The following is a 27,034-nucleotide window of genomic DNA, read 5'->3' on the forward strand; positions in this document are numbered from 1 at the left end:
GATCCGGGCCATCAACACGTACGCCCTGCCCGTGATCAGGTACCTTGCTGGGGTAATAGGCTGGCCAAAGGAGGAGATAGAAGCCACTGACATCAAGACAAGAAAGCTCCTTACCATGCATGGAGGGTTTCACCCCAAGTCCAGCACCCTGAGGCTGTACGCTAAGCGGAAGGAGGGGGGGCGGGGACTGGTGAGTGTCAGCACCACAGTCCAGGATGAGACAACGAACATCCAAGAATACATCATGAAGATGGCCCCAACTGACCGAGTGCTCAGTGAATACCTCAGGCAGCAGAAACCCAAGAAAGTGGGGGAAGGGGAGGAACCATCATGGAAGGACAGGCCCCTGCACGGTATGTACCACCGGCAGATAGAGGAGGTGGCTGATATCCAGAAATCCTACTAGTGGCTGGACAAAGCTGGACTGAAAGACAGCACAGAGGCACTAATCATGGCAGCACAAGAACAAGCTCTGAGCACAAGATCCATAGATGCTGGGGTCTATCACACCAGGCAAGACCCCAGGTGCAGGCTGTGTAAAGATGCCCCAGAGACAATCCAGCACATAACAGCAGGGTGCAAGATGCTAGCAGGCAGGGCATACATGGAACGCCATAACCAAGTGGCCGGCATAGTGTACAGGAACATCTGTGCTGAATATGGCCTGGAAGTCCTGAGGTCAAAATGGGAGATGCCCCCAAGGGTGGTGGAGAATGACCGAGCTAAGATCCTGTGGGACTTCCAGATACAGACGGACAAAATTTTGGTGGCTAACCAACCGGACATAGTGGTGGTAGATAAACAGAAGAAGACGGCCGTAGTGATCGATGTAGCGGTTCCGAATGACAGCAATATCAGGAAGAAGGAACACGAGAAGCTGGAGAAATACCAAGGGCTCAGAGAAGAGCTCGAGAGGATGTGGAGGGTGAAGGTAACGGTGGTCCCCGTGGTAATCGGAGCACTAGGTGCGGTGACTCCCAAGCTAGGCGAGTGGCTCCAGCAGATCCTGGGAACAAGATCAGAGATCTCTGTCCAGAAGAGCGCAGTCCTGGGAACAGCTAAGATACTGCGCAGGACCCTCAAGCTCCCAGGCCTCTGGTAGAGGACCCGAGCTTGAAGGATTGACCGCCCACAGGGGCGAGTGGGGAATTTTATATATATATATATATATATATATATATATATATATATATCATCTCTTTGCTCTTGAATGCTTTGCTTCTTATATTGATTTTTATTGATTTTTACGCTGATTTTTTCCCTTTTTTCCGTGTGAGCTTACCTGCGATAACTTCTGGACACTTGTAGATCATTAGGACTAGAGTGTTCTTAACAGAAACAGCAACATTTTATGGTTACCTTATCCTCAGCGCTCCGTGTGTCTGTGGCCTAGACACAGCTGAAGCCTGATTACAGCGTCTGGGCACCGAGCAGCCTCAATAGCCTGGAAAGGTGCTAACCGCTAGGCTAACTAGCAACAAGATGCCTTCCCTCTCCACAGATGACTACCACAGCCTCCTGCAGAAGATTGCAGTACTGGAGACAAAAATTCATCGCTTAGAAGTAAACGTGGAGGTAAATGGACTGTGTGGAAATGAAACAACCTTGCCTTTGATTCAAAACAATGGCGATGAGCAAGCTAGTACACAGCTAAGGAGCACAGATAACATGACCAAGAAAGTAGACTCTGTGCATTATTATAAATCCTCAAGTGATAATCCCCCCTTAGACTGTCTTGGTGCAAAACCAAGACATAAATCATGTCTCCTGGAAGGGGGAGGACGTATCACAGGCAGGGCACAGCGAGCTGAAATCTCTGAAACCGACTGGCCTTCACTTCCTACGAGACAGAGAAGCTCTTCTACCCCTGTATACGGGAGGAAACAGGACTGGACAACCGTGAATAGGAAGGTTAACAACAAACCTCCAAAACAACTGAATGTGAAACTGCAGAATAGATTTGCTCCACTATCAAAGGAACCTGGATCTATATCGGACAACCATCAATCTAAAAGCAGCGAAATAAGGTCTGAAAATCTGTTGAAAAGTGAAAGGCCACAGGGAAAGCTAAAGGCTAGGCCTGAAACTCTGATTGTGGGTGACTCTGCCGTAAAGGATGTACAAAGGATGTGCGGTAAGAACACTAAAGTCCTCTGCTTTCCTAACGATATGGTCAACAACCTGAAGGAGAGAATTCTTCAAATTGCAGATGAATATCCAACTGTGACAAACATTGTTCTGCATACAGGGTCAAACGATGTGTCCAAACAACAGTCGGAGGTTCTGAAACGGGACTTTACTGGATTATTAAATACTGTAAACTCTCTGAATGCAGCTGTATTCATCAGTGGACCTGTACCGCCGGTCAGAGGAGGAGACGAGAGATTCAGCAGGTTGTTTACACTGAATAAATGGCTTATATCAGCATGTGCTGACCACTCAGTGCACTTTATCGACAACTTTAATATTTTTTGGGAACGCAGGCATCTGTTCAAAGCAAATGGATTTAATTTTAACAAGTCAGGGGTGAAACTGTTCACCTCCAACTTGTTTTATTCCATACGTCATCCATCCGTGCTTGGTGCCAAGGCTGAGATAAACGAGGAGTTATCTCATAAAGAGGAACAAACAGTACACCAAGAACAGACAAAGCCCAGCAGAAACCTTGAGGAGGAGCTCCATTTGCCCCCACCCGGGAAGAGCCTCAGAAAGGAGAGACATCCATGGCATCTGAGGAAGAGCCTCAGAAAGGAGAGACATCTAAGGCAAGAAGAGGGGTCCCTATTTGCCTCCAACTCTCTCAACAACACCAACGACCAGGACAAGGGACCACGACCTTCCCCAGTCCCCCAAACCCCTGACAGGCCATCACCCTCCTCCCCCTCGCTTTCTCCCTCCTCCCCACACCTGAAATTCACTGAGGAGATGATGGAGCGGGTCAATGCTGGGCTCAGATCTACCCCCCGTCCCAATCCCTTTTTGTCCCCCATAAACCCCCCACCAGAGCGGCCAAAGGTTCGCCATCGAGCCCCACCCTCAACAGAGCAATCGAAGTCACATTGCCCAGCCTCGCCCCCCTTAGTTCCTCTTCATGCCCTGTCTCCGCAGTCTGATGCGTGATGTGTGAAGGGTCCGGGCTGTGAGGATTATGGCAGTGATGACTTTTCCCAGGAGAAGCTGGGACCCTGTTTACTAGAAGGTTTTAAAATTTCTGTACTTTTAGGTGACAGGAGACATGTGGCCTGGTCAAAACACAGAGAGCTGCACTCTAAAAGATCTTTAAACATAGTAAACATACCTTGTGTGCCACAGACTGCTCCCAAACACGAGGGGACAAGTAATACCTCTAAAACACTTAAGTTGGCTTTATTAAACATTAGATCTCTAGCTGGGAAAACATTTTTAATTAATGATTTAATCACTGAGCACAGCCTTGATTTTATGTTTCTAACTGAAACTTGGTTGGACCAAAGTAACAGTGGAGCTGTTCTCATCGAGACGACCCCTCCTAACTACAGTTTTATCAGTGAGGCCAGGGTGAGCAGGAGAGGAGGGGGGGTTGCTGTCTTATTTAATGAATCATTTCAATGTAAACAGCTATCTCCTGGAAGTTTTCAGTCTTTTGAATATGTGGCTTTACAGCTGAAGGCCCCATCCAAAGTTGTGTTTCTTAATGTTTACAGGCCTCCCAAATACTGCACAGACTTTTTTAATGACCTCAGTGAACTGCTGTCTGTGATCTGTGTTGATTTCGACTGTGTAATTATTGTTGGGGATTTTAACATTCATGTGGACAACCCTCAGGACAAAGGGACTAAAGACCTGAGTAACACTCTGGGCAACTTTGGGCTGACTCAGCATGTAACAGAGGCCACACATAATAGAGGACACACTCTTGACCTACTGATCTCCAAAGGCCTGAGCATTTCAAAGGTTACTGTGTCTGATGTGGGCCTGTCTGATCATTACTGTGTTTTCTTTGAAAGTAAAATCTCAGCCCACACAAATATATCAACAACAGTGATCACAAAACGGTGTATAACTGAACACAGTAGTGCAATTTTAAACCAGGTCTTCCCATTAACACCTGACCTGCCCAGAGGGTCAGTCAATGAGCTCGTCAATAGCTTCAATGCTAACATGTTAAATGTAATGGACACTATTGCTCCCATTAAGGTGAAGGTTATCTCTGGAAGGAAAAAGTCTCCATGGAGAAACTCCACACTGGTGAAAAATGAAAAAAGAGAGTGTAGGAAAGCTGAGCGCAGATGGAGAAAAACAAACCTCCAGGTTCATTATGACATTTATAAAGAGAAACTTCACAATTATAATTTACAACTGAGGAGTGCAAGGAGGTCCTACTTCTCTGACATCATCACTAAAAACAGCCATAATGCTCGGGTCTTATTTTCTACAGTTGACAGGCTAACAAACCCTCCTGTGCCAGTGGCAGCTGAACTTCATTCGACCATGGCCTGCAATGACTTTGCCAAATTCTTCACTGAAAAAATCCAAAAAATTAGACAAGCAATTGGTACATCAACAGCAGATCCAGGATATGTACTGTGTCCACCAAAAAACTGTTTAAACACCATGAAACAGTTTCAACCTATTAACAGCAAAGACCTGGAGGACATCTTAGGTCAACTGAACTCCTCCTCTTGCTGTTTAGATGTCCTGCCAACAAGTTTTTTGAAAAAGGTCTCAAAGACTTTAGAGTCAGACCTGTTACAGATCGTCAACTTTTCTTTAATGTCAGGTGTGTTTCCAGAACCACTAAAAACTGCTGTAATCAAACCTATACTGAAAAAGGACAATCTTGACAAGACACAAATGAACAACTACAGGCCGATCTCAAATCTCCTGTTTTTAAGTAAGATCATTGAAAAAGCAGTTTCTCAACAGCTCAGTTACTTCTTAAAACAGAATAATTGCTACGATGCCTTCCAGTCAGGTTTTAGACAGAACCACAGCACTGAAACCGCTCTGACCAAAGTGTTTAATGACATATGTCTGAATACAGACAGTGGAAAAATGTCAGTCCTAGTTTTACTGGATCTCAGTGCAGCATTTGATACAGTTGACCACAACATATTACTCAAACGACTGGAGAACTGGACAGGTCTTTCAGGAACTGTACTAAACTGGTTCAAAACATACGTAGAAAACAGGAAATACTTTGTATCAATAGGTAACTTCACATCTGAGCAGACAAGTATCACATGTGGAGTTCCCCAAGGTTCCATCTTGGGACCCCTTCTGTTTAACATCTACATGCTCCCACTGGCACAGATTATAAACAACAACAAAATAAACTATCACAGCTATGCAGATGACACACAAATATATATCACAATGTCACCAGGAGACCGAGGCCCTGTACAGGCTCTTGGTAAATGCATTGAGGAAATCAATGACTGGTTGTGCCACAATTTTCTCCAGCTAAACAAAAACAAAACTGAGGTAATAGTCTTTGGCGCCAAAGAAAAACGATTACAGGTCACCAGAGAACTTCAATCTATACATCTAAAAACCACAAACCAGGCGAGAAATTTGGGTGTAGTGATGGATGCAGACCTAAACTTAGAAAAACACATTAAGACAATAACAAAGTCAGCTTACTATCACCTCAAGAATATATCAAGGATAAAAGATCTGATGTCTCAACAGGACCTGGAAAAACTAGTCCATGCATTCATCTTTAGTAGGCTTGATTACTGTAACAGCATCTTTACAGGTCTACCTAAAAAATCAGTCAGACAACTACAGCTCATTCAGAACTCTGCTGCTCGAGTCCTCACTAAGACCAAAAAAGTGGACCACATCAGTCCAGCTCTGAGGTCCTTACACTGGCTGCCTGTCCGTCAGAGGATAGACTTTAAAGTTCTGATGCTGGTCTATAAAGCTCTGAATGGTTTAGGACCAAAATACATCAATGACCTCCTGACCCAGTATGAACCATCCAGATCCCTCAGGTCATCTGGATCCGGTCTTTTATCAGTTCCCAGAGTCAGAACCAGACACGGAGAAGCTGCATTCAGCTTTTATGCTCCTTATATCTGGAACAAACTCCCAGAAAGCCTCAGATCAGCTGAAACACTCAGTTTATTTAAATCCAGGTTGAAGACTCACCTGTTCTCAGCTGCATTTGAATAAAGCACCAAATCCACACTTTAAGCTTAAATTTCAAAACTTACATTTAACTACTGATTTTATCTACTGTTCTGATTTTATCTGTTTTGATTTTATATACTGTTGTTTGTTTGTTTGTTTGTTTGTTAATTAGTTAGTTAGTTTATTTGCTTGTTTTATTCAATTTTAAATCATGCTTTTTATTTGTTCTTGTTTCTAATGTCTCTGTAAAGCACTTTGAATCACCTTGTTGTTGAATTGTGCTATACAAATAAACTTGCCTTGCCTTGCCTTGCCTATATACATATATATATATATATATATATACGTATATATATATATACGTATATATGAGGGGCCGTACAAGCCAAAATTCATACTTTGACTCTCACATACATATATTCTTCTTTCACACACATATATTTTCACTCTCACATACATATATTCTTCTTTCATGCACATATACTTTCACTCTCACATACATATATTCTTCTTTCACACACATATACTTTCACTCTCACATACATATATTCTTCTTTCATGCACATGTATTGTCACTCTCACATACATACATATATTTTCACTCTCACATACATATATTGTCATCTCGCACACCTTTATTCTTAATTCATATCCATGTATATTCACTCTCACATAAATCCATTAATCTTCCTTTCACACACATGTATTCTATTTTTCTTAATGCTACATATTTTTATGTTGACATATATTTATTCTCCTTGCAGGTGCAGCCCTTTCTAGTCATACATATATATACATACCCTTTACCTTTCAACACATATATATTTGTACTCCTATACTCATATACACATACAATCCCAGTGTTTATCCTTTACCCTTGCATACATACACTCTGACATTCACATCTGCATTTCCTAACACAGGAAGTTAATCCTTTAAGCAGGAAGTTATTCTTAAACCAGGAAATGTAATACACTTGGAGAACTTACTTGACATACCCAGACCTAAACCAGAAGAACCAAGCAATGAAGCTGTTCAAAGTTGTCCTGCTTTCTTTGCTAGTATTGCAGTTAATTTGTCGAGTAAGTAGTAATGAAAATGACATTAGAACTTTTTTAAATAATGTATTAGAATGTTTGGAACAAATTCAAAGAGAAGCTACAGATTCTTTTGTTCGTCAGAGGCTCCATAGAGAACTTGGTGATCACATTCAAACCTTATCTGGAATTTTGTCCATCTCAAGATTTGTTGACGATGCAAGAAATAGAGAAGCAGTGAATACATTACAGTCCTTAAATGGATGGCTAATTTTTTTACTGACTGCTTATGAAACCAGACAAGGAACTACATCTGAGAACAGACTTGTCTTGCTACCTCCACCTCTCATGACTTGCTCTCAAGGTCGACCGCGATACAGCATTTCAAGAGAGCAAATATCTCATTTAGTATCTCTTGGAATGAACTGGCAAAGCATTGCAACATGCTTAGGGGTTAGCTCCCGTACTCTGTACAGGCACAGAGAGGACCTTGGCATTGAGCCACTGACTTATGCAACATTATCCGATGAAAACCTGAACAGGGTTGTTAGGGAAATCCTTCAGTATACCACAAATGCAGGTGAACGATATGTGCATGGCAGCTTGAGATCACGTGGGTTATGAATCCAAAGGTGGCGTGTAAGACAAAGTCTACAAGAAATTGACCCCTTTGGACGTTCCCTCAGAAGATGCAATGCAATACGTCGACGACTGTACAGTGTTCCTTTCCCCAATCAGTTATGGTGAGAAAATTCTAACAGAAAAACAGTCCTGATTCTAAGTCTATAGCGAAATGGATTATCTAAAGCAAAATAACTCATTGTTTTATTTACTCAAACGTGTGCATATCCTTGACCATGTCATAGTTTCCCCATACATAACTTCTACTTATTTCATTTTTCTATAGGCATATAGATGGAAACCACAAACTTGTGAGATGGAGGATGGTGTTCCATGGCTGTGTGGATGGTTTCAGTAGAACCATCATCTACCTTGCGTGTTTAGATAACAACAGGGCATCAAGTGTTTTGTCACTGTTCATGGTTGGTGTTCAGAACTTTGGAATGCCATCCAGCGTGAGATGTGATCATGGACTAGAAAACACTGGTGTTGCCCGTTTCATGCTTTACAGGCAAGGACTGAACAGGCATAGTGTTATCACTGGCAGGTCTGTGCATAATCAAAGAATTGAGCGATTATGGGCAGAATTAAATCGAGTGGTCTCATATCATTTTGTTAATCTTTTCAATTTTATGGAGGAGCATGGTGTATTAGATTCACTTAATGAGGTCCATTTATTTTGTCTTCATTATATATATTTGCCACGTATTCAAAGAGCTGCCACAGAATTTCAGAACCAGTGGAATAACCATGGACTTTCAACACAAGGAGGGCAAACCCCTCTTCAGCTGTGGCAAAGGGGCATTATCAACAATGCAGGAATACATAACCCAAATATGAATGGTATTTGTGAAAATGACTTTGGTATTGATGAATGCAGACCACTGCCAGAGCTGGAGACAAACAATAATGTCGTTGTTCCATCAATTAACATTTCCATCAGTGACACCATGATGGTTACACTTCAACAGACCTTTGATCCATTTGAAGATGATGGCAATAACGGTATAGATTTATTTTGCAACCTTGTTCGTTTTCTTGAGAGACAATCCTAAAATATCAACAAGGCCTCTGGAGAAATTTCATTTACTGTAATTGTGGTTGTGCAGCTTAAAAAGAATACAGTGCCAAGACTGTTGTTAGTTCAGTATTATTAGAAGTTTAGTCACAGCTTTAAATTTCAAGAATGCTACTATCAACCTTTACATGCATGTTTACGGTTTGTATACAATTTTAAAGAATTTATGAGTTGTATTATGTGAGTGTGTTGAGATTTTACAACCATGTTTTGTTTTAAAACACCTTGTTAAAAGAAAAAATAAATTTGTGCAACCACATTTTATTGAGGTTTTTGGTCATCACAATCACCAGATGTATTGTCTTGGAACAAGATGACTCAAACTGATAACATTAACATTAATACAGTCATACAGTCAATACATCAAACATGGATCACTGATCAAATAGAATAGAAGTGTCAGATAAACAATATTGAAGAACACCAGAGAATAAAAGCAACAAACAAGTACAAAGCTAGAAAACAAAAATAATCACAATGCACATAAATTAATGCAATGAAAAAATTATTATTGAATTATGTTAGTATATATAACTATTGTATACTTGTAGAATGGTACCCTGACAAGCAAAAAGACTTGAAGCAAATGAACATTTGTTAAAAGGTCAATGCAAAAACAGAGCCTCCAATCACAAAATAGGTGGGTGACATATGAAATATGGCAACATAAAGTAAATTCAGCTTGGTCTCAAGCGTGTTAATTGGTGTTTTAGGTGGAACATTTTGAACATTTGTTTGATTTCTGGGAAAGAAAATGCAATGATATTCAAAACACCCCCCCCCCCCCCCCCCCCCTCTTAGAATTACTTAATGGTTGACACTCATTAATTTAACTGAGTGCAAAACTCAGATTAGCATACTAACCTGACCAGGAATTAAGCTATTCCAAAACCATGTGTATTACCTAATGCAAAGTCCATATTCTCCTGAAAGTCTTTGTAAGAGGTATGAAGTGGTAACTTTAAACAATTGATGCACGTGTTTGCAATGGGTAGTTTAGACATGGTTTGTGCATCTGGCTCTTGGTGAAGAAATTCAATGGACGGTTGTGGAGAGAAGCCAATTGGTGGAACAGTGTTGGCTCCAGTGGCGAAGGCAAGAATTGTCCCCAGCTTCTGTGTTCCGTCTTGATCTAAAGGAAAAGCAATACTGTCAAAAATGGCATTAAAGACAAAAAACACAGCAAGCATTTCTACTTTTAACTGATTCAATGAAAAGATGCACTGCATTATAAATTGAACACAATGCTTAAAACGCTAAATTTACCTTCTGCATCTGTTAGGTAGTCTCTCCAGAAACTAATGACAACTGCTTCAGCCTGCCTTTTATTGCTCCCAGCTGGAGAAAGGCGGATGGTAAAGAGGCTGTCAAGAAGGTCAGCTGTAAGCACTGAAGGTGACCAGCATAGAAAGGTGCGAAAACTCTCTGGGTGATCTTGGATTTTGTCCAGCACCTCAAGTGTCCGTAGTCCATCCTGAAATCTAAATGATAATCAGAATTACCTTTAAAATCACAAATCACATCAAAAATGAATGGATCCAAGAAGTATAATCTAAAACATATGAATTTATATATACAATAATTTTTACTTCAGATTATTCACATCATCAAAAGTATATATCCCAAATCTGCATTTTTCATGTGATGCTGTCACCTTTGGAGGCATGGTGTACCTACACATAAAGAAATGTCACACAAAATTCCCAGAATACAAGGCAATCAGCATGGGTTTGAGTTACTTATTGGACAACAATAAATACATACATACATACCTTTCAAATGGACCACGGACTCTGTGTATTACTTGGAACATGATAATGTCATGTATAAGCAGATCCTTGTCTTCCAGCCTCCGTAGCGGCCTCAGGCAGCCAGTATTGGCTAAGTATTCCTGAAGTGGCTCAGTTGCTACTATCAGATCTTCAAAGGATTTACACTCTTTAACCTTCAAATAAAAAAATAAAAAATTAATGGGCCCCAATTAATACATGGAGTAGAACGAAATGCACACAATACTAAAACATTATCCAACAACTGACAAATCAGTTTTACCCTTTTAATTTTTTCACGCAGGTCACTATCGGCAACATCTTCTAAAACTGGTTTAGCCAAATCTGGGCCATCAACAAGGCAAGAGAAGAGTGTTGGGGACAGAAAGCCTGCTGGTGGACCACCATGTACAAGGCTTACTGCAATGGCTCTGCCTGCAATGAAGTACCTGTCCTCTCTCATGGCTAGAAATAATGAAAAACATTACATGTCAATAGATGCATGAAAGCGCTTGACAAGAACTTCATAAAAATGATTTTTTTATTGCATTACTCCAGGGATATCAGCCTAAAATCAATACATACCAGCACTATCAAGCGCCAAGTTCATTTTGCCTTCTTCACCCTCAAACATTGGAGACAGGGGCAAAGCTTCGATCAGAAGTCTTAGAAATTCTCTTCTTGGTCCACCCAAGTCAACAGCCTCTTCAGGTACTCCCATATCGTCAGAAAACCTGACAGAAATTGTGTGGCATGGATCATATGTCGCTCGTTTAAAACCTCTAATTGCTCCATCCAGGACTGTTGATCTATTAATGTTGAACTTGCATTTCTTCTGTTGGTTTACTTTTGCAGAAAGTTCCTCCAAAATATCTTTTGCTGATACCAAACAACTTGAAGTCCTGTAGGATTAGAAAAAAGAAAAGAAAAAAAAAGAAAAAAATATTGAAAAGAACATCAGTAAAAACATTCACATACAAGGGCTACAAGGACATACAAAGTTTTGTCAAAATCAGAATCAGCATACTTTATTAATCACCAAAGGAAATTATCATAATCATAAGCAAAATGTACAAAGGAGTATATTGCTCAGTGGCTTTTTATATTGTTTATATGTTTTGGAGAACTAGAAAGCACTAGAGCAAAGAAAAATAGTTTCAATGCACAATAAGTAAATTTCATTTCATTGTCAGATAGGCTGTTAAAAATTCGCTGCCTATTTCAAATAAAATAAAATTTGCCAGCATTACAGCATTATCATTTGACTCTGTAGACATTATTCAAAAAACTGTTTTGTTAACAGCAAATATAAATATCATATATGCATATAAATATCTGAGGATGGATTACACTCCTTCACAACACTGGTTACAGTATTGGATTGCAACAAATATGGTGTGTTTAATTGGCTACTGTAAAACATTTGTATTTGAAACTAACCTTTCGCTCTGCAGGCTTGCTAGTATAGCCTGGTTAAGTTCCTCATCATCAGAAGACATGTCAGATAGTGGAGTCATGATTGAAAGGTAGTTATCGTAGTTTACAGATTGACTGTGTGTTGATGTAGAGGGTAATGCTGAACAATGATTCTCTGGATTCCTGGTCTGGTAGGGTGAGCTTGAGGTATTTCGGCACGTCAGGACCAGAACTGGATCACTTAAAGATGCAGATGATGAGGTAGAAGGCTGACTAGTGGAAGGGTAGATTTCCAATGAAGACACTGGTAACTGGCTGAAGGAAATGTTTGTTGAAGCGCTGCTGTACTTGTGTGAGATACTACTTTCATGGGTCAAGGCAGGAGTTTCCGTTAATAATGTTCCATTACAAACTGATGAGGCAGGAGATTGCGTCGGAGCAGAGATTGGTTGGAAGGCAGCTGTTGAACTGGCAAAACTGTCTGAAGATGATGAGCGCAGCTGCCTTGATGAAACAGGGTTTTCTTCACAGTTTTCCTCACTGCTGTAGCTTGTAATATCATCCTTAGAAATAAAATAATAATTATAATAATTCACATATATTGAATTTGAACATTAAATACCATATATCCAACCTCTTCTGCTTATTCTTATCAGAGGTGGGGTGGTTGGAGCCTATCCCAGCTACCATAGGGTGAGAAATTTCAAGAGTTAATAGATCTTTCTCACAATTACTTTTACATACTAGGCAGACAAAATTGTAACACATCTCCTGAACAGCAGTAGTCTTACGTTCTATAATTCACAAACAGTCCAACAGAGCAGCTGTAAATTTAGTCAATACCAGAGCTTAGGATTAACATTTTAAAAAAGGAACATTAACTTGGTACTATTCTATCCAACTACAAAAGGTGAAAGGCAAGTTTAAAAAGAACAGACATGAGAAAGTTCAAAGGTTGTTTATGCACCAATTTCTGGTCTTCATATTATTACTGTACAGTGCTATGTAGATTCATTCAAAAGTCAAATAACGTACCAAAATTGGTTTTGATGGTCTGATGTATAGGGCTTTCGATTTATAAATTTTATGTATGAGATTTGCATCCAGCTCCTGTCCTGCTCGCAGTTTGGGCGCAATCAGTCTGTTGCCACAAGCCATCAGAAACTCCAGGCTGGAAAACAGTTACAGTAAGTTGTAAAATGTTTAAAATCCAAAACAGCAAAAATGTTCCAATAACTTTTTTAGAGCTAATCTTGTTTTCCTCTTTGAATCAGACTGAAACCAGTAGTAACAGAAGTAAACTTTATACAAATGTCAAAAAAGTATGCCAAAAATGGAGTGTTCAAGAAAGGATAACTGATTTGGTTCTTTTATTTTAGTTTACTGATTCATGTCTACCTGTTCTCTGACTTAAATCGTTATGTAAAGCTTTGAAATGCCTAGATATCGAAAAGACTACTGACAAAAGCTGTGTCGCATTAGGTTTCGACTGCTAGCACAACCTACCTTACATCAATAGAAAGTTTATCTCCAAAGGCGTCCCTTATTTGTTCAGAGACAGTTTTCTGGTCCCAGGATTTTTGGAATTCAAATCCATTCAATATATGCCCTTGTTCATGTAAATGTTGTTTTGTGCGATGCTTGACAACAACACTGCTTGATGGCCATGGAAGAAGGATGACATCTTTGTTGAAAGTATCATGATAATGTGTCTTGGCCCTATAAAACAAAACAGAAACTATATTCAGATTTATGTATCTTTTGTTTTATTTACCTATACTTAGACACTATCAGTTCCTTAAGAAAGTTGCTTATGTCACTTGGTAGTGACCAGCTTACACGTTAAACTGTTGCTAAGCTTTTATGAATAAAATAAAATGTTACACAGTTTATATTAAAAAAAAACAGTATCGCAGCTAGCCATTTAGCCCACTTGAATATGTTTAAAGTTGCTTGTGCATGTAAGAGTTGAGTATAATAGCAAACACAAATAACAGAAACATAATTTGAAAGAAAAAAAAATGCATAAAGTAATAGCATGCCTATAAATTGCCTTTGAAAAAAAATGGAAACTGTACGTAAAATAGAAAATGTTTTGGGGTTTGACCATTTTAATTCACTGACGCTTGAATTAAATAAATAAATAAATAAATATATAGTACAATGCATAAGGATTTTTTTTACTGCTCTACAGAGAGGCATACAAAGAAACATTTGCTATTACTTTTTACTTTGACTAAAGAACAAAAAAGACACCGATCATATTTCTTTTTTTCTTATTTCATACACTGTAGAAACTGGACTGAAGGCATGACTTGGCATCCATGTTTATCTACCTCTACAGTGGTACAGATATTGATCCACTCACAACACAGAGTTGGATTGATGTCTTCTAGCAAGATTAAAATTCTACCCCAATAAATAAATAAATAAATAAATACAAAACTAAACAAAAACAACAAGAAAATTAACCCAACCTTTTATTTAGCAGGCTAATGTAGCTACCACCTCCCACATTAATAAAGAAGATTTAATAAAGTAATCTTAAAGTAAGCATCAACTTACACTTGGGTCACAAGTACAAACAGCCACTAATATTGAAATAAATGCCACGGTCTTTACTGTTTTTAATGTGGATGCTGCTGAATAAATTAGCTAGGGCTAAAAATTTATAAGGGTAAAAAAGTGCGTTGCTAAATCAGCAAAGCACATTTCGTATTTTGTATTTCGCAGTTGTATAGTTAAGTGGCAAACTGTTTTGTTCTTACCTTTTCCTTGATCTGCAGTTCCAGTTGCCAAAGTGTTTTTGGGTCTGATATCGCAAAGACTGCCCCACTCCAGTCAAACTCTGTGTAGCTACTTGACTCGTTGAAGATACCCAAAAAGTTCCCTCATCTCACTTTCCACCATGCTGTGGATAACACTGGGTGCAGTTGAGCCCGTCCCATCTCGATCAAGTGACGAGGACAACGATGTGACCGTTTCAGGAGATGATAAAATATTTCTTAACAACCCGACAGCTTGCTGAAGAACTCGAGTTTCTTCTCCCCCCTCCATGCTGTCAGACACTTGAAAGTGACCCGCGCGTGCTTCTCAGCCAATCACAGCGGTACAGACACCCAGCCTTCCGTTTCCATTAAACTCCTTCCGTTTCCACTATACTCTTTCATTCACATACATTATTCTCTTGCATACATATATTTTCTTCAGATATGTATGCATTCTCTTCTTACATACATATATTATTTGTAAGATTAAATGCATTTTGAATGCATGTAAATGAGAGCAAAATGTAGGAATGCATAAATGAAAATGCATGTATGTTAGAGTGCAAATGTGTAAATATGTAGATTAAAATACATGTATAAGAGAGCATAATATTGCAATGTGTGTGTTAAATATGTGTAAACATGAGAATAAAAATATCTAAATATAAAAATTAAAATAAAACTACGTGAGAGTGAAAGTATATGTATGTGAAAGAAGAATATATGTGTGTGAGAGTGAAAATATATGTGTGTGAAAGAAGAATGTATGTGTGTGAGAATGAAAATATATGTATGTGAAAGAAGAATATATGTGTGTGAGAGTGAAAATATATGTATGTGAGAGTGAAAATATATGTGTGTGAGAGTGAAAATATATGTGTGTGGAAGAAGAATGTATGTGTGTGAGAGTGAAAGAATAAATTTTGGCTTGTACGGCCCCTCATACATATATAAAAAAAAAAACACCCAGCACGCCCCTGCGGGCGGTTTATCCTTCAAGCTCGGGTCCTCTACCAGAGGCCTGGGAGCTTGAGGGTCCTGCGCAGTATCTTAGCTGTTCCCAGGACTGCGCTCTTCTGGACAGAGATCTCCGATGTTGTTCCCGGGATCTGCTGGAGCCACTCGCCTAGCTTGGGAGTCACCGCACCTAGTGCTCCGATTACCACGGGGACCACCGTTACCTTCACCCTCCACATCCTCTCGAGCTCTTCTCTGAGCCCTTGGTATTTCTCCAGCTTCTCGTGTTCCTTCTTCCTGATATTGCTGTCATTCGGAACCGCTACATCGATCACTACGGCCGTCTTCTTCTGTTTATCTACCACCACTATGTCCGGTTGGTTAGCCACCACCATTTTGTCCGTCTGTATCTGGAAGTCCCACAGGATCTTAGCTCGGTCATTCTCCACCACCCTTGGTTGCATCTCCCATTTTGACCTCGGGACTTCCAGGTTATACTCGGCACAGATGTTCCTGTACACTATGCCGGCCACTTGGTTATGGCGTTCCATGTATGCCTTGCCTGCTAGCATCTTGCACCCTGCTGTTATGTGCTGGATTGTCTCTGGGGCATCTTTACACAGCCTGCACCTGGGGTCTTGCCTGGTGTGATAGACCCCAGCCTCTATGGATCTTGTGCTCAGAGCTTGTTCTTGTGCTGCCATGATTAGTGCCTCTGTGCTGTCTTTCAGTCCAGCTTTGTCCAGCCACTGGTAGGATTTCTGGATATCAGCCACCTCCTCTATCTGCCGGTGGTACATACCGTGCAGGGGCCTGTCCTTCCATGATGGTTCCTCGTCTCCCTCCTCTTTCTTGGGTTTCTGCTGCCTGAGGTATTCACTGAGCACTCGGTCAGTTGGGGCCATCTTCCCAATGTATTCTTGGATGTTCGTTGTCTCATCCTGGACTGTGGTGCTGACACTCACCAGTCCCCGGCCCCCTTCCTTCCGCTTAGCGTACAGCCTCAGGGTGCTGGACTTGGGGTGAAACCCTCCATGCATGGTAAGGAGCTTTCTTGTCTTTATGTCAGTGGCTTCTATCTCCTCCTTTGGCCAGCCTATTACCCCAGCAGGGTACCTGATCACGGGCAGGGCATAGGTGTTGATGGCCCGGATCTTGTTCTTACCATTCAGCTGACTCCTCAGGACTTGCCTGACCCTCTGCAGGTACTTGGTGGTTGCAGCTTTTCTAGCGGCCTCTTCATGGTTCCCATTCGCCTGCGGGATCCCCAGGTACTTGTAACTGTCCTCTATGTCTGCAATGTTGCCTTCTGGTAGTTCAATCCCCTCAGTTCTGACTACCTTCCCTCTCTTTGTTACCATCCGACTACACTTCTCCAGTCCGAACGACAATATATACATATATATATATATATATACACATATATATATATACATATATATATATATACACATATATATATATACACATATATATATACATATATATATACATATATATATACATATATACACACATATATATATATATACACATATATATATATATATATACACACATATATATATATATATACATATATATATACATATATACACACATATATATATATATATACATATATATATACATATATACACACATATATATATATATACACACATATATATATACACACACATATATATATATATACACACATATATATATATATATATATATATATATACATATATATATATATTTATATTGGAGCTGGCCTGGGAACTCCTTGGTGTTCCCCCGGACAAGCTGTAGGAGTTGGCTGGGGAGAGGGAGGTCTGGGCTTCTCTGCTTGGGCTGCTGCCCCTGCGATCCGACCCCGGATAAGCGGAAGAAAATGCACGGATGGATGGATGGATGGATGGGTTAGAGCATGTTAGGTAATTTCATATAGAAATTTGTTAAAATAAAACATTCAATGTTATTTTACAGCGACGACAAATTATTTTAGCAACTTTAATATGGAAAATTTCTGTATTTTTACATGATGGTGAATTTACATTATTTTACCATATTTTTCTGGTTTCCCATATGGCAGATTTTTTTGTGTATGTATATAAAGAGGTAATTACAAAATGTCAGAACAAGAGCACACTCGCATACCGACATCGAGCTGAAAACTCCTTTGATAGCAAGAATAAATTAATAAAGTTCTTGAATCTAAGGAACCCTACATCCAGATTTATTTGTGATATTTTCTTAATTATGTCTTTTTAATGTTATATTTTTGCTTTTAATGTTTTTCATCTTAAGCCTTAAATTTACTCTTAAGTTAGAGATGTTATTTCTGTCTTCTCTTCTATGTTCTTGTCATTTAGAGTGTTGTATTTTGTCTGTATTTCTTTTTTTTTTTCAAAAATGTTATTCTCAGTTTTGGTTTTCTTTTCCTTGGTAATTATATTCATAATTTGCAGTTCTCTTGAGTTTCTGTTCTCCTGTACTCCTTGGCTACTTATATCTTTTGAATATGGATTTCTGGGTTAGATGTTCCTGTGTTTGGTTACTTCCTGTTTGATTATGATATCTCTCATTTAGTTTGTGCTATGCTTACTCTTGCTTACCTTGTTTCTCCCTACATGTTTCAGTTTCCCATCTCCCCGATTACCCCGAAACCATCAGTTTGCTTGTATTCTTCGTCAGGTTGTACTGTTTGTGCTCTGTTGTTCTGCTCTCGTATGTCCCCCGGTTTGTTGGATTTTGGCTGCCATTAGATTTCCTGTTTATCTAAATTAAAGTTTGTTTTTTTGTTGTAAAAGACCACATTTGGGTCTGCATCCACATTCCTTCTGAAAAAAAAAACCCTGCAATTTTATTCTATTTATTAATGTTTGGTGACCAGTATGAATTACAAGGTGATGGCTCAAATTTATGGATCAAATTCTCTGGCTGACTGGGTTCTTTCTGTGTTACGCTTGCATGTTCTCGCTGTGCTTATATGGGCTCTCTCTGGATACTCTAGCTTCCTTTGACAGTACAAAGATATCTGTGTTGGGGTAATTAGCGTGTCTAAATTGGCCATAACTGTAAAAGTGAGAGTGAATAATCGTCTGCCTCTCTGTGTTAGCCGTGTGACAGACTAACGACCTTATTGATTTTACCACTAAACCGTTCATTTGCAACTAGAGCTGATTCTGAAGGAAAGACAGTCTTGTTCAAGTCAACTTTGGCATTTTAATGTACAAGATATGTTTCAGTTATCTTGAATGTAGACTCTCTAATTTGTGACTTAAATGGAACAAGATGAGAACTCCATATTACAAAAACAACAGAAGAACCTCCCTGGTGAACAGGAAGTCAAGACCAAGGCACATGTTCCACTGGAAAATATTGTGAATAAGAGCTGCTTGTTTGTTTGGTTTGTCTGGAGAACGCACACAGACACACACATTGACACACACAGATACACAAACATACACCAAAGAAAATATTAAAAACATTTTTTAAAAAAGGAAAAAAACTCAAAGAGGAAGAACAACGAATGCTTTTAAACTGCATGGATCGCTTGAACCCATGTAGACATTTCAATGGGAGATTCACTAAAGTCCCCCAGACTTCTGATACTACAATAAATAAAAATATATTTAGCTTCAGTATTTTGATATATTTTGATCCGTAATACATTCATTAAACAAACACAATAAATCTCTTAAAAACACAAAACTGAAGAGGTTTAGTTCATATTGTACATTATAGTACACTTCTAGTGAATAATTTGTTTAGGTCAATCCCACTTTTAATAGCTATGCATCAATAAATGCCATTATGGTCAAAAACACCTCACAACATGGATACTGGACTACCTCACTGACCGACCACAGTATGTGAGAACTCAGGGCTGTGTGTCAGACAGGGTCGTCTGCAGCACGGGGGCCCCACAGGGAACAGTTCTGCCTCCGTTCCTCTTCACCACCAATTGCAGACTTCTCCCAAAACTCCACCCAGTGCTTCCTGCAGAAGTTCTCTGCTGACTCTGCAATAGTCAGAGGGCCCACTCCTGAAGACCTGCAATGACTCTGTGGTGGCCTCAGCCATCTGTTATGGTGTGGTCTGCTGGGGCAGCAGCATCTCTATCGGGGACAGGAAGAGACTGAACAGGCTGATCAGAAGGGCCAGCTCTGTTCTAGGATGCCCTCTGGACCCAGTGGAGGTGGTGAATGACAGGAGATGTCATCCCTGTTGGACAACATCTCCCATCCCATGCAGAAGACTCTGACAGCACTGAGCAGCTGCTTCAGTGGCTGCGGCACCCACGATGTGGGGCAGAGAGATTTTGCAGGTCTTTCCTTCCAACTGCTATCAGACTCTACAACAAAGACTTCACAGCTGACCAAACACACACATCCACATGTGTAATAACACTAATTGTAATTATTTTTTGACAATGTAGTATTTTATTCTATTGTATATAGTATGTTTTTCTTTTTTATCTTAGCCTATTCCATTGTTTTTGCTGCTGTAACTTTGCACTGTCCACTTTCTGCTGTGGCACAACAAATTTCCTAATTTGTAGGACTAATAAAGGTTTATCCTATCGTATCTTATTTTAAAAAGGAGGCCTTCATTGTTTGAACTACAGCTGATTGATGTTGGGAATAAGAATCCCTGTTATTTGCTCGTTGATCCAATCAAAGACAGCAGGATGTCTCCCAGTGTTTCTGTATGTATGTGTGTATCAACCAGGTGCCTGAGCTCTGGGGGAAAAAAATATATAGCAGTCTTCAATTGCTGATTTCCTGGATTAAACACCTGGACAACATTTTTCAACATCACTGATTTGAATTTAATTTTAGGTAAACACCTGGGACTTCCCCCAGGTGATTTGTGTCATGGTTCTTCAGGACAATGTTACTTTTCCATTATACACACCTCAAAGCATTTAAAGCATCATATCATTAAAGCATAAATAATAAGACATAAGAATAATCTGAGCTAAATCCTGAACCTGATTTCAATCCAAGGCTTAACACTAGTGCTGATTTTAAATCTAGATGTTGGTCTTGATTTTGTTTACTTGAATGTATGTAGCTTATGTTCCAAGATGGATATGCTTTTTGTGTGGGCACATTCTTCTGATGCAGATGTTATTAAACTAAAAAGGGTAGGGGTATTACGATACTTCTCAAAAGCAAGCTCCATTCACATGTGCTGCTCTCTGAGTCAGTGAGTAAGCAATTTGAGTTTATGGCGCTCGGCACAGATGCTGGCTGCTATAGACTGGCTGCTAGAATACACTCAGCTGTCAGCGATGGGTTAACCTCTTTAATGAATCTTTTATCTAATTTGAATTTAATATAGTGAACTTTAAGTGGAATTGGCTAGATCCAGTATGCGATGAATTTAAAGCTTACTCTAATGCTATAAATCTCTTTCTGATTGTTGACAATCCCACCACACCTAAATCAAAATGTCTAGGAAATTTTTTTTTATTGATCTAATCATCAAAAATGTTCCACATAAACACACAGCTGCTTCAGTGTTTGCAAATGGAATTATTGACCACTGTTGTACACAACAGTCAGAAATACCGGCATTCTCAAAACCAAGCCAAAGATCATTCACAAATAGAGAGCAGAGCAGCTGCCTCTTCACTACGTACTGCTCTAGATACCGTTGCTCCTGTAAAAAAGAAAGCCTCATATCAGAAGTATTTGACTCCCTGGTATGACTTTCAAATATATAGTTAAAGCAGATAACTAATAAGCTGGAGAGGAAATGGCGTGTCACAAATTTAGAAGATCATCATTTAGCCTGGAGAAATAGTTTGTTGCTTTATAAGAAAGCCCTCCGCAAAGCCAGAACATCTTACTATCCGTCACTGATTGAAGAAAATCAGAACAACCCCAGGTTTCTCTTCAGCTCTGTAGCCAGGCTGACAAACAGTCAGAGCACTGTTGAGCCAACCATCCCTTTAACATTAACTAGTAATGACTTCATGAACTTCTTCACAAATAAAATTTTTATCATTAGAGAAAAAATGACCAACAATCATCCCACAGATGTAACATTATGTCACGCTAATTTCAGTACCATTGATATTCATTTAGACTCTTTTTCTCCAATCGATACTTTTGAGTTAAATGGTAAATGGCCTGCATTTGTATAGCGCTTTTCTAGTCCCTAAGGACCCCAAAGCGCTTCACACTACATTCAGTCACACACACATTCACACACTGGTGATGGCAAGCTACATTGTAGCCACAGCCACCCTGGGGCGCAGTGACAGAGGTGAGGCTGCCGGACACTGGCGCCACCTGTAGGCAAACATGGGGTTAGTATCTTGCCCAAGAATATTTGGCATGCAGCCAGGAGGCAGCCTGGGATCGAACCACCGACCTTCTGATTAGTGGCTGACCTGCTCTGCCACCTGAGCTACAGCCACCCACTTCAATAATTACTTCCTCCAAACCATCAACATGTCTTTTAGACCCCATTCCTACAAAACTGCTCAAAGAAGTCCTGCCATTAATTAATTCTTCGATCTTAAATATGATCAACCTATCTCTAATAATCGGCTATGTACCACAGGCCTTCAAGCTGGCTGTAGTTAAACCTGTACTTAAAAAGCATCTCTAGACCCAGCAGTCTTAGCTAATTATAGGCCAATCTCCAACCTTCCTTTCATATCAAACATCCTTGAAAGAGTAGTTGTCAAACAGCTAACAGATCATCTGCAGAGGAATGACTTATTTGAAGAGTTTCAGTCAGGTTTCAGAGCTCAGCACAGCACAGAAACAGCTTTAGTGAAGATTACAAATGATCTTCTTATGGCCTCTGACAGTGGACTCATCTCTGTGCTTGTCCTGCTAGACCTCAGTGCAGCGTTCGATACTGTTGACCATAATATCCTATTAGAGCGATTAGAACATGCTGTAGGTATTACAGGTACTGCACTGCAGTGGTTTGTATCATATCTATCTAATAGACTCCAGTTTGTGCATGTAAATGGAGAGTCCTCTTCACACACTGAGGTTAATTATGGAGTTCCACAGGGTTCAGTGCTAGGACCAATTCTGTTTACATCATACATGCTTCCCTTAGGCAGCATCATTAGAAGACATAGCATGCATTTTCACTGCTATGCAGATGACACCCAACTCTATCTGTCCATGAAGCCAGATAACACACACCAATTAGTTAAACTGCAGGAATGTCTTCAAGACATAAAGACCTGGATGGCCGCTAACTTTAACTAACCTCTAAAACCCTGAGAATTATGGTATCTAACCAGATTCTTACTCTGAATTGCATTAGCTTGGTCTCCAGTAATACTGTGAGGACTCTTTGAGTCATTTTTGGACCAGGACATGTCCTTCAATGGACATATTTAACAAATAGATAAGACTGCTTTTTTCCATTTGCACAATATCTCTCAAATTCCAAATATAACCCCATTAGAGCACTTCACTCTTGGACTGCAGGCTTACTTTTGGTTTCTAGAGTAACTTTTTCGGTAGACAGACACTATATCTACTTTTAAAATTAGGCTTACAGCTTTCCTTTTTGCTAAACTCTATAGTCAGGGTTGGTGACCCTGAATCCTCCCTTAGTCATCATGTAATAGGTGTAGACTGCTGGGAGATTCCCATGGTGCATTTAGTATTTCTTCTTCAGTCACCTTTCTCACACACTATGTGTCAATAGACTTCTCCGGTTTCAATCATTACTTGTTATTAATCTCTGGCTCTCTTCTACAGCATGCCTTTTGTCCTGTCTTCCTCCCCTCACCCCTCCCTGAGCCTGGTTCTGCTGGTTTCTTCCTGTTAAAAGGGAGTTTTTCCTTCCCAGTGTCACCAAAGTTCTTGTACATATGGGATATTATATGATTGTTGGTTTTTTTCTCTGTATATATTATTGTAGGGGTCTTGGAGGGTCTGCCTTAAAATATAAAGCACCTTGATTTGACTGTTTTGATTTGGGACTGCATACATCACGTTAAATTGAAATGGAATTGACAGCCATCTTCCTCTGCTTGTCCACCACTACTATGTTCAGCTGGTTAGCCATCACCAGTTTGATTGTCTGTACCTGGAAGCCCCTACATTGGCTCTTAGCTTGTCACTTTCAATCACCCAAAGGGGGCGTGTCCCATTTTGACCTTGAGACTTCCAGGCTATACTCAGCACAAACGTTTCTGTATACTATGCCGGCACCTTGGTTATGGCCCCCCATGTCTGCTCTGCCTGCTAGCATCTTGCACCCTGCTGTTATGTGCTGGATTGTCTCTGGGGCATCTTTGTATAGCCTGCACCTGGAATCTTGCCTGGTGTGGTAGACCCCAGCCTCTATGGATCTTATGCTCAAAGCTTGTTCCTGTACTGCCATGATTAGTGCCTGTGTGCTGTTTTTCAGTCCCGCTTTGTCTATCCTGGATGCCAGCCACTTCTTCTATCTGCTGGTGGTACATGCCATGCAGGAGCCTGTATTTCCATGACGGATCTTTCCCTTGCTACTTTTTTGGGTTTCTGCTGCTATTCACTAAGCACGTGATCCATTGTGTCGATCTTCCTGATGCGGCCGTGCACAGGTTAATAAGCCTGGTCTTGTAGTCTCAGGGCGACTGCTTTGTCTACTTCTGTGCCCTGCTCATATATTGAGGCACATTCCTGTTCATCTTAGCTGCTGTGATGTCTCACAGAAGCTTTCATGTGGTAGGTTAGAAGCTTATTAGCCAGTAGTTGGATGGGACCCTTCTGGGAATCACTGGGGAACAAGACTGTCCAGCCTTCAGTTAGCCAATTCGGGTATCTTTCATCCAGCTGGTATAGTTGTGCTGCCAAACGCTCATGGAGTACAGTCAGCTTCTTAAGCCAGTAGGCGTGAATCATGTCATCTGGGAGGGGTTCAAAATAGAGTTGTACTCCTCCACATCAGAAGGAGACAGCTGAGGCTGTCACCTGGCCTGGGAAAGGTTAAACGTTTCTCTGGGTAAGCTGAGGAGCTGGAGAGAGGGAGGACTGGGCTTCCCTGTTGCTGTCCCCGGAACCCTATTTTAGATCAGCAGAAGAAAAGCTGGATGATATATTGTTTTGTTATTTTAGATTTGAACTTTTTGAACAGTGTCCATCATTCATAATCAGGCGTGCACATAAGTGGTCCGGAGGTGCGCATTCCCTGTCAAAATAAAAGACGCCCACCAGATAAGAAGTTGCAATGCATATTTGCGTACACATAAAAGGCACTGTTTTTTTCCCATAGAGTGGGATTTTCATGGCATATTCTGACCACATCTCTGTGCGTTCATCATTTGTTTGAATCCAGCTCACCTCCTGCAACCACTTTTCCGAGAATAAATGCTTCTTTTGCAGTTCGGGCTCCTTCTGACATTTCTTTAGAGGTGGAGGAACACCAAAATAATTGCTTAAAGGAGCTTGCTTCTTTGACATCTTTAAATGTCTGTCCTCCTCCAGAAAATCTTATAAACGCGCACACGTGTTTTGGAACTTCTTATCTGGTGTGCATCTTTTATTTTGACAGCGAATACGCACCTGCGGACTACTTATGTGCACCCCTGTTCATAATGTATAGCACAATGTGACACACTTTTCTGTTGCTATTTATCAGTTTTTCAGATGCTAAGTTGTCATATTTTAGTAATATGTGAACATCTCATTTTTTGTAGTAACTTGTTTTTATATCATTTTTATGTCATATTTAACATCGGCTCGTTTTTTCTTCTTCATTGTGTGGAGTATAATGTGTAATGTTGATAAGGAGAGATGCAAAGTGCCACACTGTTAAGTGAGATGATTCATAATGTATTGTTATTAGCTTCTGTCATTTTCCATGAAACAGTTCTCAAATGTATCTTAATATTTAAGTTTTTCTTAGTTCTAGTTCTTTTACGCTATAAGATACTCCATGGGGCACAGTGTGGTATGAGGCAACCTAACGTAATCTCCACACTGACTGGCTGTTTTTCAGGCAGCTGCACAATGCATGCACAGCTGCCATTTTATAATGGAGCAGCCCCCATGCATTGTCAAAGACTCACATTACATTTGAATATTTGATAATGGAGCCTAGCCATGTAGATAAGATAAGATAAAACTTCATTAATCCCTCGGGTGGGTTCCTCCGGGAAATTCGGTAATCCTGTACCGGGTAGGGTACACTGGACTCTTGATCTGTTACACATAGGGTTTGTCTGACTGGCATTTTGTCTAACCCCTCACCCCTTTTAATGCTTATGATTCTAATCCCTTTGTTTTAACTGACAGCATTTAGTAAAGCATATTAGTATGCGGATTCTAAATATGACATTATTGTTTGCATCCAAATATGTTACATTTTTCTATTTCACATGTTGACTTTCTTTCAAGGTGATCCCAAAAATGCATCACATTTTTGAAGAAAGTTTTGTCAATAGTTAGAAATATAGTGTAGTATCCTATTCAGTAATAAGAACAAAGCTGTTCATGTCTATTTATTTACAAATAAATACCTATTATCCATTACCTGCTACTACTACTACATAATGTTTGTGTGATCAAAGTAAAACTATAATGCTACACTTATCTGATTTCTGTATGATGATTTTCTGTGGCTCCTAAGTTCAGGTCTTCTTCGGATTCCCATGCCTATAGTGTGCCACAAGATTACATTTTGGCATCTTTAATGTTTCCTTGTTATATCTACTTCCTCTTCAGCATATTTTGGCCCTTTTTTAATCTCTTATTACTGCCACGCAAATGGCATTCAGCTATATATTTCTAAATATACTTTTTAAACCCAAAGATGTTTTAAGCTACAAGTCTTCCATAGTTGCTTAGATAGCTAAGCAAACTATGGAAGACTTGAATGGCTGAACGTAATGAAGAGAGCGGGGGCGGTGTTTGATGACAAGGAAAGGTTGAAGATTTTAGTGAAGACTCCGGTCAGTTCGTCAGCACATGCTCTGAGAACCTTTCCATGTATTCCATCAGGACCTGCCGCCTTCCTGGGATTCACTGACCTTAGAACACACCTCACTTGGTGCTCCCTAAGTGTTAGTGTGCCAGTGCTGGGGACAGGTGGAAGTGGTGAGGCAGCTGAGGGCCTGGTCGTCTCAAAGCGGGCGAAGAAACGGTTTAGATCCTCAGCCAGTGAGGCATCAGTCCTAGATGTTGCCTGGTTATTGCTTCTGTAGTTGGTAATGTGATTGATCCCCTGCCACATTTTTCTGGGGTCGTTGTCAGCAAAGTGATCTTCAATCCTCCTCCTATAGGCAGCCTTAGCTTTCCTGATGCCTCTACT

At 40.1% G+C, this 27,034-nt stretch overlaps 2 protein-coding genes across 2 annotated transcripts in view; both read right to left on the bottom strand.

Moving 5' to 3' along the window:
- Positions 1–27,034, bottom strand: part of LOC308385558 (uncharacterized protein) — a 96,201-nt gene that overhangs the window by 49,563 nt on the left and 19,604 nt on the right. The gene's annotated exons all lie outside the window — the stretch shown is intronic.
- On the bottom strand, positions 9,671–13,683 carry LOC308386059 (G2/M phase-specific E3 ubiquitin-protein ligase-like). Its single transcript, XM_080865331.1, has 8 exons — positions 13,542–13,683; positions 13,071–13,206; positions 12,060–12,598; positions 11,205–11,521; positions 10,903–11,084; positions 10,623–10,795; positions 10,117–10,331; positions 9,671–9,982 (listed from the first exon to the last, which is right to left on the bottom strand). The coding sequence occupies exons 2-8, from the start codon at positions 13,191–13,193 to the stop codon at positions 9,726–9,728; spliced, it is 1,806 nt and encodes a 601-aa protein (XP_080721457.1). The 5' UTR covers positions 13,194–13,206; positions 13,542–13,683; the 3' UTR covers positions 9,671–9,725.

This window comes from Rhamphochromis sp. 'chilingali' (genome assembly GCF_963969265.1).
Source record: "Rhamphochromis sp. 'chilingali' genome assembly, chromosome: 18".
Lineage (NCBI taxonomy): Eukaryota > Metazoa > Chordata > Actinopteri > Cichliformes > Cichlidae > Rhamphochromis > Rhamphochromis sp. 'chilingali'.